The 16,938-nt window shown below is 37.2% G+C and overlaps 1 protein-coding gene and 2 pseudogenes across 1 annotated transcript in view; 1 reads left to right on the top strand and 2 right to left on the bottom strand.

Moving 5' to 3' along the window:
- The window catches only part of ERO1A (endoplasmic reticulum oxidoreductase 1 alpha), a 49,497-nt gene that overhangs the window by 9,456 nt on the left and 23,103 nt on the right, over positions 1–16,938 (top strand). The window contains 3 exon segments of the mRNA NM_001137627.1: positions 2,296–2,415; positions 3,463–3,546; positions 9,099–9,137. Coding sequence (NP_001131099.1) covers positions 2,296–2,415; positions 3,463–3,546; positions 9,099–9,137 — 243 coding nt within the window.
- LOC102165124 lies at positions 10,325–11,749 on the bottom strand (annotated as a pseudogene).
- LOC100517136 lies at positions 15,478–15,949 on the bottom strand (annotated as a pseudogene).

The following is a 16,938-nucleotide window of genomic DNA, read 5'->3' as shown; positions in this document are numbered from 1 at the left end:
TCCTTTGGCCTTTATAGTCTTTGTGCCTGTTATTCTTTGTATAATAATTTGTATCCAAGAGGAGAAAGAGTATCTTATTTTCTGTCCTTAAAAGTTTTGCTTTGAAGGCTCAAAAGAAAAAGGTGTGAGAGATCAAATCATCTAGGTTATATGCACTTTTGTTTTGTTGGCACCCCAAATTAGGACTCTAAGGTTGTTGTATACTCAGAGAATTTTTAGCAGGAAACCAGGACAAATTTGCATATGAAATGAAAATAATTATTACAGTGACAAAATATGTAGATCAGATTTCATGAAACTGAGTTCTTCAGTCCAAAACAAGTAAGTCTAGGCAAATTGATAAAAACAAAACAAAAACTTAGCTCTTGAATATTGCTGCCATAATCCAAAAGTATTCTTATGTTTTAGGTGAAAATTTTCCACTCCTCTTTTGTAATGTTCTAAAATTAAATGAGGAGTTCCCACTGTGGCACTCCTGGGATCTCTGCAGCACTAGGATGCAAGTTTGATTCCACCACCAAACACAGTGAATTAAAGATCCTGCGTTGCCACACCTGCAGTCTAGGAGGCAATTGCAGCTTATAGCTGACCCCTGGTCTGGGAAATGCATATTCCTCAGGGTGGCCAAAAAAGAAGAAAAAATTAAATTAAATTGAAAGTAGGATTTTACATATTCCTAAAGGAAAACACCTAAGCTAAGTATTAAAGTATTCTTTATTTACTTTCTTACTAATAGATTTTTCAATATTTTTCTTTGTGATAAGTCTCCCTAAAATATAATCCAAAGTAGTATATAGTGCAAATATTCAGACCAAAGTATAATAAGGATCTGCAACATGCTGTATATTACAAAAAATAAAAATTTTAGTTTCTTTTTTTTTTTTTATTTTCCCACTGTACAGCAAGGGGGTCAGGTTATCCTTACATGTATACATTACAATTACAGTTTTTCCCCCACCCTTTCTTCTAAATTTTAGTTTCTTTTAAAGAATCATAATACATTTGTTACTTAAAGCAAGGCTTAATTAATTTTGTTAGCTGTTTGCTTAGGTCTAAATAAATACCTAAGAATTTTAGTTTCACAACTGATAACATTGATTATGATTTTGCATTGTATCTGATGATAATTTAATAGTTTGATTTAGTAAATACAGTTTAGATACCAGTTTTAGGCATATGGCGATCTGGACTGGCTTAGTGGATAATTTGCTCCTTATTGCTAATGATAAGCACTTTTTTTTTTTTTTTTTTTTGTCTTTTTGCCTTTTCTAGGGCTGCTCTTGTGGCATATGGAGGTTCCCAGGCTAGGGGTCTAATAGAAGCTGTAGCTGCCAGTCTACACCAGAGCCGCAGCAATGCAGGATCCAAGCCGTGTCTGCGACTTACACCATGGCTCATGGCAATGCTGGATCCTTAACCCACTGAGCAAGGCCAGGGATCAAACCCGCAACCTCATGGTTCCTAGTCAGATTCGTTAACCCCTGAGCCATGACAGGAACTCCGCTAATGATAAGTACTTTCTAAGCACAATTTCATATCTATAAAAATCATGGTCAATACTTGAAGGGTTGTCATATCCTTATAATGAATTATTGTTTCTCTTATAAATTCAGTATCATTTCTTCTTATACTTTCACCAAGTTTGTCTCTGACCTACACATCCTGCGGGAAACTAAAATAAAGACAGAGCCAACTGAATTATAAGAACATAGTTTCAGGAAAGCAAAGGATGGGAATGCTCCTGGGCTTTAGGAAAGGTGGCAAAAGTGGGAGCAGGCAAATCCAGGGGAGCAACTAGCTCATGTTCTCTTTCTCCTATCTCTGCTTCTCTGTGTATCTTTTGAATCCTTCCTCTCTCTACTAACTGGCTCATCTGCTCCTTTGTTCACATGATAGAATATAGACTTAGTTTACATATTTTCTGGTCCAGTGATGGGGACCTCTGAATCTCAGTTTTGGATTCCTGGAAAGGGGACCATGACCTGGATTGGGTTAGATGCCCATCTTGGTCAGGCTTGAGGGGCAAGATTACAGAGTGGCTGAAGGGGACTGACTCTTTGGGTATGTGTGTCATTATGAGCTCAGTACACTCTTCAGAAGGTATCCACTCCATTCCTCTTGGTTTATAGTAAGAGCAATAGCATTACAAGATTATGGTCATATCCCATCTCAGAAAATTATGGAAGGAAGATAAGGGTTGGTTGAAGAGAGGGCTCTTTTATCATAACCATGTGAAGAAAAAACCCTATTGAAGCTATGATATTTTGAAATAATATTCCATTTTCTTTGTAACAGGTTAGTGGTTACTTGGATGATTGTACCTGTGATGTTGAAACCATTGATAGATTTAATAACTACAGACTTTTCCCAAGACTTCAAAAACTTCTGGAAAGTGACTACTTCAGGTATTACAAGGTATTAAAATTTTTTATTTTATTTTTTTGTATGGGAGTACTTATAAGTGGATAAGTACATTTTCTTAGGGATTACTAAGCTTTAAAATTGTGCTTATTATTTAAAATTGATCAAGGCTATATTAGGAAAATGCAGGTCATAAGAGTGTACCATGTGGTTCTGAAACAACAGTAGATACTTTTTTTTTTGGGGGGTCTTTTGTCCTTTTAGGGCTGTACCCATGGCATATGGAGGTTCCCAGGCTAGGGGTCTAATCAGAGCTGTAGCTGCCAGCCTACGCCACAGCCACAGCAATGGCAGATCCGAGGCACATCTGCAACCTACACCACAGCTCACAGCAACGCTGGTTCCTTAACCCACTGATTGAGGCCAGGGATCGAACCCACAACCTCATGGTTCCTAGTTGGATTCGTTTCTGCTGTACCACGACGGGAACTTCAGTAGATACTTTTAATTTCAATAACAGAGTTTGAATTCTAGAGTAAGAAGCTAGTTGATTAAACTGAAGTTGGAACAGAAACTATTGTATTGTTACCAAAGTCATGAGTTGTTCATAACATTCTAAAACATCAGATTTAGTCCAGTTAATTAAAAAAATTTTTTTGAGAAGCATGACTTTATTCTGACATGTATTATTTTAATAAGTCACTTGTGACATTTTATCATGAAATATATCTACTGAAAGAGTTAAGAAAACCTGATCATTGGAGTCTGTAGTTACATTCAGAGTTCACAGTTGTCTGTTAGCTGTTGCTTTCGTTAAAAGACTGGGAGTCAGGCAGCGATGATTTGAGCTTCTTTGGCTCCCAGTGGCCCTCTGTTCAGGATCTGTTTAGTAGCAGACTGTGTTTTTGTAACCAAGTCGGCTAATTTACTTAAACCAGCTATGCATTTGTATAATGACTGAAACCTGATAACTGGCAAGTGGAAGGAGTAGAATAATTGCAGCCAGTAACATGAGCAGGTTGTAATATCATAATTCAATATCTGTCTGTTGTAGTCTTGTGACTCTTATTTTTGTAACTTTTTTCTATTACTCTTTTACAGGTAAACTTGAAAAGGCCATGTCCTTTCTGGAATGATATCAACCAGTGTGGAAGAAGGGACTGTGCTGTCAAGCCTTGTCAGTCGGTAAGAACAGCATGTGCACTTAAGAAACGTCCATGTTTTGTCAAGTAATTGCAACTTTTGAAAGGGGCCAATATAATTAAAATAATATTTACATCCTTAGGTTAAATATATTTAAAATAGTATATTAATAGGGAGTGTACCTATGCCCAAATGCACATTAATCTCTAACCCTCTGTGACTCAGTCTGTGGGAAGAGAAGGGCAAAGAAACCATGAGACTTAGGGACATTTCCACCCCTAGGACCCCAAGTGGTCAAGGACTGATATAAGTAACTGGGCAAGCCCAATGGGAGAAAACCACATCTTTCTGGATCCCATGTTGGTAACCCCCATCTTTAAAGGATAAAAACCCCTATAAGACAATAGAGAGGGGGACTCTTCTTCCCCCTCCCAGCTGTCCTGGGAGCTGTTTGCTTTCCTCTAATAAAGACTTTTTTCCAATAAAATAAAATAAACATATTAAAAACGTAATATACTTAGAATTAAGGTGTTAAAAACCAAATATAAACCTATTTTGAATTATTCTGTCTTCATAAGTTAAATCTTGTGGTTAACATCTTTTATTAGTAAGATTAATAGTTCTTTTGGCTTGGTATTTGTTTTTCTTCTTATGTCTTACCCAAAGTTATGTTTGTAATATTAAAAAAAAACAAAATTAATTAAAGTATAAATAAAATCTCTCCTCTTTTCATGGAAGTATGACTTTTCTTGGATTTTGTTGGGTGGGGATGGTCTGGACAAAACCACTGGCTTTACCTAGGAATTCTCAGAGCATTAAAATTAAATTAAAATTCTCTGAAAGCAGAATTTTACCCTTTTTAATGAAGTGGGTTTTTTTTCTTAAAAGTATGTTTTTAAATTTTATTTTTTATTATTATTATTTTATTTATTATTATTATTTTATTATTTATTATTTATTATTTAATTAAAATTAAATTAAAATTCTCTGAAAGCAGAGAATTTTACCCTTTTTAATGAAGTGGGGTTTTTTTCTTAAAAGTATGTTATTTTATTTTATTTTTTTATTATGATAAAATATACATAAGATTTACCATTTTATTTTAACCATTTCTAAGTATACAGTTCATTGGCATTAAATACACTCACATCATCATGCAACCATCACCACCATCCATCTCCAGAACTCTTTCATCTTCCCAAACTGAAAGCCCATCCTCATTAAACAATAACACCCTATTCCCCTCTCCTTTAGCCCCTGGCAACCATGATTTTACTTTCTTTCTCTGTGTCTGAATTTGACTCTTCTAGAGACCTCATATAAGGAGAGTCATTATAATATGTGTCCCACTGTGTCTGGCTTATTTCACTTAGTGTAATGTTTTCAAGGTTTACCCATAATGTAGCATGTATTAGAATTTTATTTCTTTTAAAGGTTGAGTAATATTCCACTGGATATGAAAGCTACATTTTGTTTATGCATTCACCCATTGATTGGCTTTTGGGTTGTTTCCATCTCTTGGATACTGTGAATAATACTTCTGTGAACATGGGTGTACAAATACATGTTTCCATCCCTACTTTCAACTTTTTTGGGTATCCACTCAAAAATATAATTGCTGTGTCATTTAGTAATTCTACATTCAATTTATGACAACACCATGCTATCATCCGTAGTGACTGCACCATTTTACATTCTCATTAGCACTGTGCAAGAGTTCCAGTTTTCCACATCTTTGCTAACACTTGCTATTTCTATTTTGGATAATAGCCAATAGGTGTGAAGTAGTAGTATATTTTTGGGAAGTTTATTTATATACATTTAACTATTGCTACACAGACCTATTTAGCATATGGAGTTAAGGCAATGATAAAGTGTATAAAGTTTTTGGCTATATTAATCGTAGACACAGATATTTGAAAATTCAAGGATTGACTTATGTAACACCTTGTCTTGCTATGATTAAGCATAAGCATATCATTAAAATGACATCAATGTAAAGGTTTCATTATATTTCATTTGTTCAAGCATGTAATAGCAAGTAATAGGAAAAAGAGTTGGAGAAATTCAAATTAACCTATTACTTTTTTATGTGGCTTTTAAAAAATGCTAAAAATATGGTAGATGCTTATTAAAGGCATTTAATTGCGCTTGTACATTAAATGGGCTATTCTTAACATTAGTCAGAACAAGCAGTTTGGCAATTATTGCAAATTTGAATCTCATCTTGAAATAGCATTACTTGTGATTATTGTTCACGACGGCTAGAAGTAGGGGCTGCCACCTTCAGAAGGAGATGGGAGGGGACAGAACGCCTGAGAAGAGCTTAGCATAGAATGATAGCTTATTGATTCCCAGGTTGACAGAGTGACAGATGAGACCCATTTTATTGTAAATTCTAGAGAAAAGAACCAAGTCGAGCATTTAAGAAATGCTATAACTTAGATGCTTATTATTTGACCTGAGCACATAGAAATGCTAAAAAAAAAAAAAAAAGTCAGGTGGAAGTCAGCAATTTGTACTGAGAAACTGAGACAGAATCTACTTATTTTCACCTTCTGGAGAACTGAAGCCAAGTGATTTTCATGTCAATTCACTTTTTTTTTTTTCTTTTCCTTGAACTGGTTTCTTGATGAAGAGAAGGCTTTTTCTTTAAAAGGAAATTAAAAGATTTTAGGTTTATTCACCTAAAGATGTTCTTATATTTTGGTGTAGTTGAGGAATGCCATGATTAGACCCAAGATTTAGAAAGATAACTGGCAGGAGTTCCCATTGTGGGTTAGCAGGTTAAGGACCCGACCTTGTCTCTTTAAGGATGCAGGTTCAATCCTTGGCCTTGCTCAGTGGGTCAAGGATCTGGTGTTGCTGTGAGCTTCGGCCTAGGTTGCAGATGTGGCTTGGATCTGGTGTTAATGTGGTTGAGGCGTAGGCTGTAGCTGCAGCTCCAATTCGACCCCTGGCCCAGGAACTTCCATATGTTGCTGGTGTGGCCATAAAAAAGAAAAAAAAGAAAAAAAAAAGAAAGAAAAAAGGAAGATAACTTCCAATATCATGGATAGCAGGGAGTGGATGAGGAGATGGAGAAGAGACTGTTAAAGGAATAGCAGTTAGCAATTGAATGTAATTTGGTTTAATAATGAATATTTTTTGAAGGCCGACTGTATGCCTGGACCTGGGCATACAAGATGAGCACTTATCTTGAAGAGCTATGGTTTAGTAGGGGAGAGAAGCACGAAGTGATCATTTCAATACAAATGTGATAGGCCAATAAAAGACACACTGAAGGCGTATACGCTGGGGAGCAGAGGGTAGGGAGGGCAGAGGATAGAGACACCAAGAAATTCCACTCTGAGTGACAAAAGGGAGTGAGCTATTTTCATTCTTCTTAGGACAAGCCTGGTCTCAGTTCTAGTAGTTCCTATATAAGGCAGTCTGTCAGAACCAAAGAGTGATAAAAAAAATCATTTCAAATACTTCGAAATACTTGCTTCAGCCTAAATAATCAACTTTCCTGTCTAGCATTTATATTGTATGTTACTTATGTCTTGACATCTCACTATTATATTCTTCACTGTGCATCTGACAAAAGGACATAGCATCATGAATTCAGAGCAGTTATCACACTGGTAGCAATTTATATATGTATAAATTGTTTTTGTCTTTTTAAGGCCGCACCAGCAGTATATGGAGGTTCCCAGGCTAGGGGTCCAATCGGAGCTGTAGCTGCTGGCCTACACCACAGCCACAGCAACTCCAGATCTGAGCCATGTCTGCAACCAATACTGTGGCTAACAGCAATGCCGGATCCTTAACCCACTGAGCAAGGCCAGGGGTTGAACCTGAGTCCTCATGGATTTGCTAACCACTGAGCCATGACGAGAGCTCCTATTAATATTTATTTCTTATCCTGATATATGTACAACATTAAACATAGTTAATTCACTACTTAAGATCATCTGGTGATGTTTTGCTAATACCTTTTAGGGCTAAACAAGGAACCAAAATCAATTTTGTTTGTTAACACTGATTTTTTTTTTTTTTTTTTTTTTTTAGTTCATGTATAGACTTGGTTCAGGTTATACTTTGAGACCCAGAGAAGATAGGAAAATAATAAAAATTGAAATTCTCTTCCTCATACTTGGAACTTTAAAATCCATGTCTTTTGATTTGTACCTTTGATTTCAGAGAATATTTGAATGAGGCAGACTGTCTGCCCATAGAGGGTGGAATCTCTCTATCAGTTGAAAGGATGGTTATTTATTCCCTTTAAAATGAGAACAATGTTTTTTTCACCCATTATTAATTGACCAACATAAAAAAGAATAACAATATCCAGTGTTAGGCTGGGAATAAGAAATGAGCACTCTGGCAGTTAAGTCTTTAGGGAGATCAATTTGGCAAATATATTCAAACAGTTAAAAATGTACATATCTTTTGATTCAGCAATTCTACTGAGAATTTCACTTTTTACAATAATTGGGTAGATGTTCAAAGATGACCATAAAGTAGTACTCAATAGTGTAAAAAAGTCAGTTCTGTTGAAATCAGTCAATAAATTTGGCATGGTTTACTATATGAAAAAATTAGAAACCATCTAAATAAATATCTGGCCATAGGAAAAGGCTATACACTGACCTAGTTCAAAGTCTGGAAGGGTACACAGTAAAGTGATTGTCTCCATGTGGGTCCTTCCCTTTGGGCAAGTGTCATCTATTTCAGGAATATACTTAGCATTAAGGTAGGACCCAGCAATTTACAGAGTTCTCCCACATACATCATTATCTCTACTCACAGCATCACTTTGAGGACAGACAGATAGGTTGTGGCCAACATAGAACTAAAAACTAGTACTGTTTTCCTCTGAAAAGAACTAGAGCTCCTTAAAAAATGTTTATTCTAAGACTGGAACAAGAAATACCTAAGATGAGCCTGGATTGTCTTGTCCTAACAGAAAACAAAACAATGTGCTAAAGATTATTGGGGGCAGGGAATTCCTGTTGTAGCTCAGCTGGTTAAGGACCCAACATCATCTCTGTGAGGATGCAGGTTCGATCCCTGGCCTCACTCAGTGAGTTAAGGATCTGGTGTCGTTGCAGGCTGTGGTGGCCTAGGTCACAGATGTGGCTCAGATCCAGTGTTGCCCTGGCTGTGGCATAGGGCCTGAAGCTGCAGCTCCCATTTGACCCCTGGCCTGGGAACTTTCATATTCTACAGATGCAGCCCCAAAAAGAAAAAATTAAGACAAACAAAAAGATTACTGGGACAATATCAAAAAGACACGGGTGCAAATATCAAGCCAGCACTTAATGGGTCTCCTAGGGCCAAATGTGGGACATTTTGAGCATTAAAAGGAATAATGGCTAGGTGACTATTTTTACATTTCCACTTGTAATATAATATGTGCAAACAATCCATAGCATAACTTGAATTTTTTGTTTACTTTTATAGAAATAATATAAAAACCACCTAACTATTCTGTTAAAAAATAACTTCAATGATTTTTCTATGCATTTTTTCATAAATCATAGAATTTAAAATATTTTTTCAGAAGAAAGAATAAATGTCATCTAAAAGCATTTAAATTTTTTTTTCAGGATGAAATTCCCGATGGAATTAAATCTGCAAGCTATAAGGTATGTACGTATACTTATTAATTTGTCTAGTATTTAACCAAAAGGTAAAAAAAACTAATTTCCCTTTCCAGCTACTACACCACTTCTCTACTCCCCTTTACAGTGATGCCCCTTGAAAGTTATTTGTACTTAGTGGCTCTAATTCTATTTTGTTTTCTTTAACGTTTCAGTTCAGAAAGTATGAAAGATAAATAAAAGTAGAGGGGGAAAAAAAACCCCCAAAAAAAAAAAATTGTGTACCTATCACTGAGTTTCAGCAGTTACCAATATGTGGTCAATCTTGTTTCATCTGTATTTCCCACTCCATTCTCCCAATTATTTTTAAAGATAGTCTGAGAAACACATTGCCACAGTCAATTGCCACAGTCTGATTTCTCTAGTTGTTTCATAAATGTCTTGATGTCGGAAACAGGATTCAAACATATTCCATGTTCCACCATTGCATTTGGTTGATGTCTCTTATGTCTCTCTTTCTTTTTAAATAATTAAAGTATAGTCAATTTACAATGTTGTATCAGTTTCTGCTCTACAACAAAGACATGCGGTCATTCACATACGCGCGCGCGCACACACATGCACACACACTCGTTTTCTCACATTATCTTCCATCATGGTCTAGCCAAAGTTATCGTTCCCTGTGCTGTAGAGTAGAACCTCACTGCTTATCCATTCGAAATGTAATACTTTGTATCTGCTAACCCCAAACTCACAGTCTATCTAAATATATTTTAGTTTTAGATTTACAGAAAAATTGTAAAGAAACAGATTTTCTATATATTCCATACCCAGTTTCCTCTATAATTAACATGGTACATTTGCTACAATTAATGTGCCAATATTGATATATTATCACTAAACTAAAGTCCATACTTAATTCACATTTCCTTAGTTTTCTACCCAATGTCCTTTTTCTGTTCCAGGATCCCATCCTGAACACCACATTACATGTGGTTGTCATGTCTCCTTAGACACCTCTTGACTGTGACAGTTTCTCAGATTTTTCTTGCTTTCTTTTTTTTTTCCAGAGCTTTTATATTTGAATTTATTCTTCATTTAACTTTTAAAACCCTACTATAGTTGAATATTAAAACAATACCAAGCAGTGAGCATATTATGATTATAGTCCTTCACTCACTCACTACTGCAACAAATAAAATGCCAGCAGTAAGCGTTATTCACTGGCCCCATTAAGAGGTCTGACACTGAACCCCACCCCGAGGATGATGTTCATCATCTTCATATGCTCCATTGCAAAGGCGTCATCTCTCCTGATTTGGATCTAAGTCCACTAGTTCTACCTGGTCCATTTCATCAGTCTCTTCTGCTTCCTTCCTCTCAGGTAGGAGCTTTTCCAGCAAAGAGAGTTTATTAGGGGAGAGAAAACCATTCTCAGGAAAGTTCACCTTAAATTCAGTAATTAGGTGGCCCTTTTCATATGGTCTACGATAAATTGGCATGCCTTCATTTAGCACACACTCGATATCACCATGCTTGACAGTCTGACCTGAATGAGAAGTGATGACTGTGGTTCCGTTGTCAAGAATAGACACTGGCTTTTGGAAGTCACACAATGCCTCAACCAGCTGTATGTCCATACACATAAAAAGGTCTTCTCCTCGTTGACTAAAAACGGCATGGTCCTTCTGATCTAAAACAATGATAATGTTTCCTGGCTCCAGTCCTGGTTCTTGGTCTCCCTCACCGTGGAATGTTATCTTCTGGCCATCTTTCATATCTTTGTCAATATGAACTTCTAGGATTTTCTTTTCTCAAACTATCTTCCTCCCATTGCAGCTTTTACATCTGTCTTTAGGACTGATCTGCTCCCCATGGCCCTGGCACTCCATGCACACAGGCTGAATTTGCTGAACCATTCCAGATCCTATTTGATGAATTCTTATTTGCATTCCAGTACCTCGGCAACTGGGACAGCATTCTACTGCTCCTTTCTTACCACCTTGGCCTTCACATTTGCCACAAATCACATTCTTCTGCAGAGCTAGTTTCCTTGTTGCACCATTACATAGATCTTCTAAAGTCACTGAGAGTTGATGCACAACATTTTTACCTCTCCGTTCTCTGCATCCTTCCTTCTCCTCCAAAAAACATATCAAAGATATCCATGGGGGAGCCAGAACCTTCTTTATCATGTGTTCTCTTCCTTTATCATGTGGTTCCCTTTTCTTTACATCAGAGAGCACTTTGTAACCTTGAGAAATCTGTTTAAACTTCTCTCCTTCATTTGGATTCTTATCAGGGTGGTACTTCAAGGCCAGCTTCCTGTGAGCCTTTTTCAGTTCTTCTTGGGTGGCATTGGGTCTGACCCCCAAAACATCATAGTAAGTGGTCTCTCACCATTTTCTACAGCTGGTGAACGGGCGGAGGCCAATGTGGGATTTGTTAGTGCTGAGCCACAACAGGAACACCAGACCTTATTCCTCTTATAGCTGAAAGTCTGTATCCTTTAATCAACCTCCTCCTGCTTTCCCCACCCCCTTGGCCGATGTGGGGAGTGTGTTTCTGTGCGCAGCTCGGGCAGCCGCCGCTCCTTTGCCTCTCACCCAGCGTTCTGGAAAGTTCCACCCAAATTTTCTTTGTTTTTGATAAGGCATTTTGGAAGAGTATGGTCTTGTAGAGTGTCCCTCAACTGGGATTTGTCTGATACGTTTTCATGATTAGACTGGAGTTATGTGTCTTTGGAAGGAATACCACAGAGTTAAAAAAAAGTGCTGTTTCATCACATCATATCAGTGGTATATACTTTCAGCATGCCTTATCACGGTTATTGTTAACCTTGATCATGTGGCTGAAGTAGCTTTTGTCAGGTTTCTCCACTGTAGATTTACTCATTGCTGCTCTTTCCATACTGTTTTCTTTGGAAGGAAGTTATGGTGCCAGCCCACATTTTAGGAGTGCTACATCTTGAGGATATAAATTGTTTGGAATTCTTCAGTGTGAGAGATTTGTATCTTCTCCCTCCATTTACTATTCATTCAGCCATTTCTTTATCTTGTGGGTATTTATTTCATATCCTGGATTATAATCCAGTACAACTACATTTTGTTGTTCAAATCAGTCTAGTTGTCACCATTTGGAGCTTTTTCACTTGGCTCCTGTGCCCCTTTGACACACCTCTATGACTGTTTCATCCCCCCCCCCCTTTTTGGTACTTCCTTACTTTCTGGTACTGCTTGTAAATTTCCTGCTCTTAAGTCTCTTTTAATTCAGATCTATCCTCCCTCCTTTTTTTTTCTTTCTTTGCCATTTATATATTGAAAGAAATGAATCATTATCCTATAGAATTCCCCACATTTGGTGGATTATATCCTGTCATGTCATTTAACACATCACTCTTAATTTTCCATAAAATGGTAATTAAGTATTAAGGCTTATCAGATTCATAGTCACCCTTTTAAAAATCATTTATTTTCTGCTTTATTGAAGTATAATTGACTAATAAAATTGTAAGATAGTTAAAATGTACATCGTGATGATTTAATACAAGCATACATTTTGAAAGAATTCCGCCCATCAAATTAACTCATCCATCCATTATCTCACATATTTATCTTTCTTTCTGTTTTTTTCTTTTCTTTGTTTTTTGTTTTTTGTTTTTTTTTTTTTTGCTTTTTAGGTGTGCATCTGGGGCATATAGAAGTTACCAGGCAAGGGGTTGAATTGGAGCTGCAGCTGCAGGTCTACGCCACAGCAATGCCAGATCTGAGCCACAGCTCACAGCAGTGCTGGGTCCTTAACCCACTGAGCAAGGCCAGGGATCGAACTTGCATCCTCATGGATACTAGTTGGATTTGTTAGCACTGAGCCACAACAGGAACTCCAGACCTTATTCCTCTTATAGCTGAAAGTCTGTATCCTTTAATAACCTCTTCCTGCTTTCCCCATCCCCCCTTGGCCATGACTTTTCTACTCTCTGTTTTGATGAGTTTGACCTTTTTTTATTTTTATTTTTTCCTTTTTAAAAGAATTTCTCAATGAATTTTATTACATTTATAGTTGTACCATGATCATCACAACCCAATTTTATATCATTTCTATCTCAAACCCCCAGTGCATCCCCCCAACCCCCAACCTGTCTCATTTGGAAAACATATGTTTTTCAAAGTCTATGAGTCAGTATCTGTTCTGCAAAGAAGTTCATTGTATCCTTTTTTTTAGATTCCACATGTAAGTGATAGCATATAATGGTGTGTCATTGTCTGACTGATTTTCACTTAGCATGATAATTCCTAGGTCCATCCATGTTGCTGCAAATGCCGTTATTGCTTTCCTTTTAATAGCTGAGTAATATTCCACTGTGTATATGTACCACATCTTCTTTATCCACTCCTCTGTCAGTGGACATTTAGGTTGTTTCCATGTCTTGGCTATTATATATACTGCTGCAGTGAACACTGGAGTACATGTATCTTTTTGAGGGTTTGACTTTTTTAGATTCCACATATAGCATGCAGTATTTGTCTTTCTTTGTCTGGCTTATTTCACTTAGCACAATGGCCTCGAGGCCCATGCATGTTGTAGCAAATGGCAGGATTTCCTTCTTTCTCATGGTGAATAACATTCCACTATATATATATCTCATATCTTTTCCCATTCATCCAGTGACAGACATATCTTAACTATTGTGAATGCTGCAATGAATATAGGAGTGCAGATTCCTCTTTGATATCTTGTATTCATTTCCTTGGGATATATACCCAGAAGTAGGAATTGCTGGGTCATTTGATAATTCCATTTTTAATTTTTTGAGGAACCTTTATACTGTTTTCCATAGTGGCTGCACCAGTTTACATTCCCACTAACAGTGCACAGTAGTTCTCTTTTTTCATATCCTTGCCAACGTTTATTATCTCTTGTCTTTTTGATGATAGTTGTTCTAAGAGATGGGAGGTGATATCTTATGGTTTTGATATGCATTTTTCTAATGACTAGTGAAGTTGAGCACTTTTTCATGTACCTCATTTGTATGTGTTCTTTGTAGAAAGTCTGTTCAGTTCCTCTGCTCAGTTTTTAATTGTTTGATTTTTTTTGCCATTAAATCGTGTGAGTTCCTTACATATTATGGATATTAACCCCTTATCAGATAACTGATTTGCACATTTTTTCCCCTATTCTGTAGGCTGCCCTTTCATTTTGTCAGCGGTTTCCTTTGCTGTACAGAAGCCTTTTAGTCTGATGCAGTCTTATTTGTTTATTTTTGCTTTTGTTTTCAAAAATGTCTTTTCTAAGACCGACGCCAGGGAGCTTACCCACTATGTTTTTCTTCTAGGGATTTTATGGTTTCAGGTCTTAAGTTTAAGCCTTTAATCCATTTTGAGTTGATTTTTGCATATAGGGTAAGAAAGGGGTTAGTTTCATTCTTTTGTATGTGGCTGTCCCTGTAGTTAGATATTAAGGCTTCTGATTCATTTTTTGATATATATTCATTGGAGTTGCTATGAACTATGAATTTAAATTTAACTGTTATATCACATCAGAAGACACAATGTCTGGTTTCCTCTTTTTTTTTTATGATGTTAAGATTGGTTATTGGTGTCATTATATGTCCATGATAAGGTTCTCTACTAGCTTTTTACCTGAAAGTTTTATCAGTTTTGATGATTATTACCTAGTTGCGTTACTTCATTAGGGGTTTGAAATTTTTGATATTCTAATTTTCTCATTCTTTCTATACTTACTATCTATTTTTATTGTATAAAGATCATATCAACTCTCTGGATGCCTTAAAATATAGTTTATATAAAATTACATAGAATAAATGCTTCATTCTTTTCCTTTGTTTGCTTTTAGAATAATTGTGAATTGATCCCCCAGCATCCTCCAAAGATGCCCAATAAGGTTTTTCTTTTTAAGCATTAACATAAACTTCTAAGTTTTGACTTTTTAATGTATTGGAATCTTTTCTAGTCATTGAGTCATTATTTATTTTAATGCTTGAATTGTTCCGTCTTTGGTCTCTAGAAGCTCCTTCAAGTTAGAATTGTTGTCTTTTGAGATTACCCCAGATTTTTTGCTTTCTATTATGAAAAGATGGTATAGGTTTATATTGTCCTTTTTTGGGGGGTCTTTTTGTCCCTTTTTTTAGGGCCACACCCACTGCATATGGAGGTTCCCAGGCTAGGGGTCTAATCGGAGCTGTTGCTGCCAGCCTACACCAGAGCCACAACAATGCCAGATCCGAGCCGTGTCTGCAACCTACACCACAGCTCACGGCAATACCAGATCCTTAACCCACTGAGCAAGGCCAGGGATTGAACTCTCAACCTCATGGTTCCTAGTCGGATTCGTTTCCACTGCACCACGATGGGAACTCTGGTATAGGTTTTTTTTTTTAACGTGTATTCTTATTTTATTAAATCTTACTAGTATTCTGTAAGAAACAAACACACAGGCGAGTAGGCTATAATGAAGAAATCTTTCCATAAGAGACTTAAGAAAACATTAAAAGATACTTCCAGATGTTATCTTCAGTGATGCTTCTTATCTTTGTTCTGGGACTCCAGGTAATTAATATTCAGCCCCTACAGCTACCACAAATGCAGCAAACCCCCATTTGAATCCTTTTAATAATGCACCAACAAAGGAAACATTGTTTGCAAAGCCACCAGAGAGTCTCCAAGCTTCATTGCGGCCCCATGGATCCCTTAGTCCTCATGCAGCCAGCTTCTCTTGGACAGTTTCTAATGGTGTCCCTTCTATCTTCCACTGTTTATAATCTGGAAGTTCCATTTTACTATGACCATGTTCATGTCCATGTCCATGGGCCATGTCTATAGGAAAACTGCTTTTTTCAGGTGATTCTTTTTTTTTTTTTTTTTTTTTTGTCTTTTTGCCTTTTCTAGGGCCGCTCCCGCGGCATATGGAGGTTCCCAGGCTAGGGGTCAAATCGGAGCTGTAGCCGCCGGCCTACGCCAGAGCCACAGCAACGTGGGATCCGAGCCATGTCTGCGACCCACACCACAGCTCACGGCAATGCCGGATCCTTAACCCACGGAGCAAGGCCAGGGATCGAACCCGCAACCTCATGGTTCCTAGTCAGATTCGTTAACCACTGCGCCACGACGGGAACTCCCAGGTGATTCTTTTATTATGTAGTGCTACTGTGGTTAATACATACGGATCGCATAAACTTTATGACAGCAATCTGACCTCTCAGGACACTCAACATTTAACGCTCCAGCTGGAGGCCTGGTATAGGTTTATATTGTACTTTTCTTGTTTCAGTCTTGGAATTAACCACTTTTCTAAGGAACCCTAGCTCTTTTAGTGGGAATGATATTTAGTGATAATAACCTTGGCCATTGGGGTGCTAATTTTTATTTGATTATCATTGTTTCTAGGCCTTTTTGGTGAACATATTTGATTTGTGGTTACATGGTTTCAAAATACACCCAGAATCTTACAATCTTTTTTTTTTTTTTTTGTCTTTTTTGCTATTTCTTGGGCCTCTCCCATGGTACATGGAGGTTCCTAGGCCAGGGGTCCAATTGGAGCTGTAGCCACTGGCCTACGCCAGAGCCACAGCAACGTGGGATCCGAGCCGCATCTACAACCTACACCACAGCTCATGGCAATGCTAGATCCTTAACCCACTGAGCAAGGCCAGGAGCCAAACCCGCAACCTCATGTTCCTAGTTGGATTCGTTAACCACTGAGCCATGACGGGAACTCCTAAATCTTACAATCTTTATTGCTAACTGCCTATTTCAAGCCATTATCACTCTTGTCTAGATTATTGCAGTAAATAATGCCTACTTCTTAAATGGTCTGTGTACTTCTACCC

This window comes from Sus scrofa, chromosome 1 (assembly GCF_000003025.6).
Source record: "Sus scrofa isolate TJ Tabasco breed Duroc chromosome 1, Sscrofa11.1, whole genome shotgun sequence".
Lineage (NCBI taxonomy): Eukaryota > Metazoa > Chordata > Mammalia > Artiodactyla > Suidae > Sus > Sus scrofa.
Note: the sequence above shows the minus strand (reverse complement) of the source record. Positions and strands in the feature narration are given on the sequence as shown.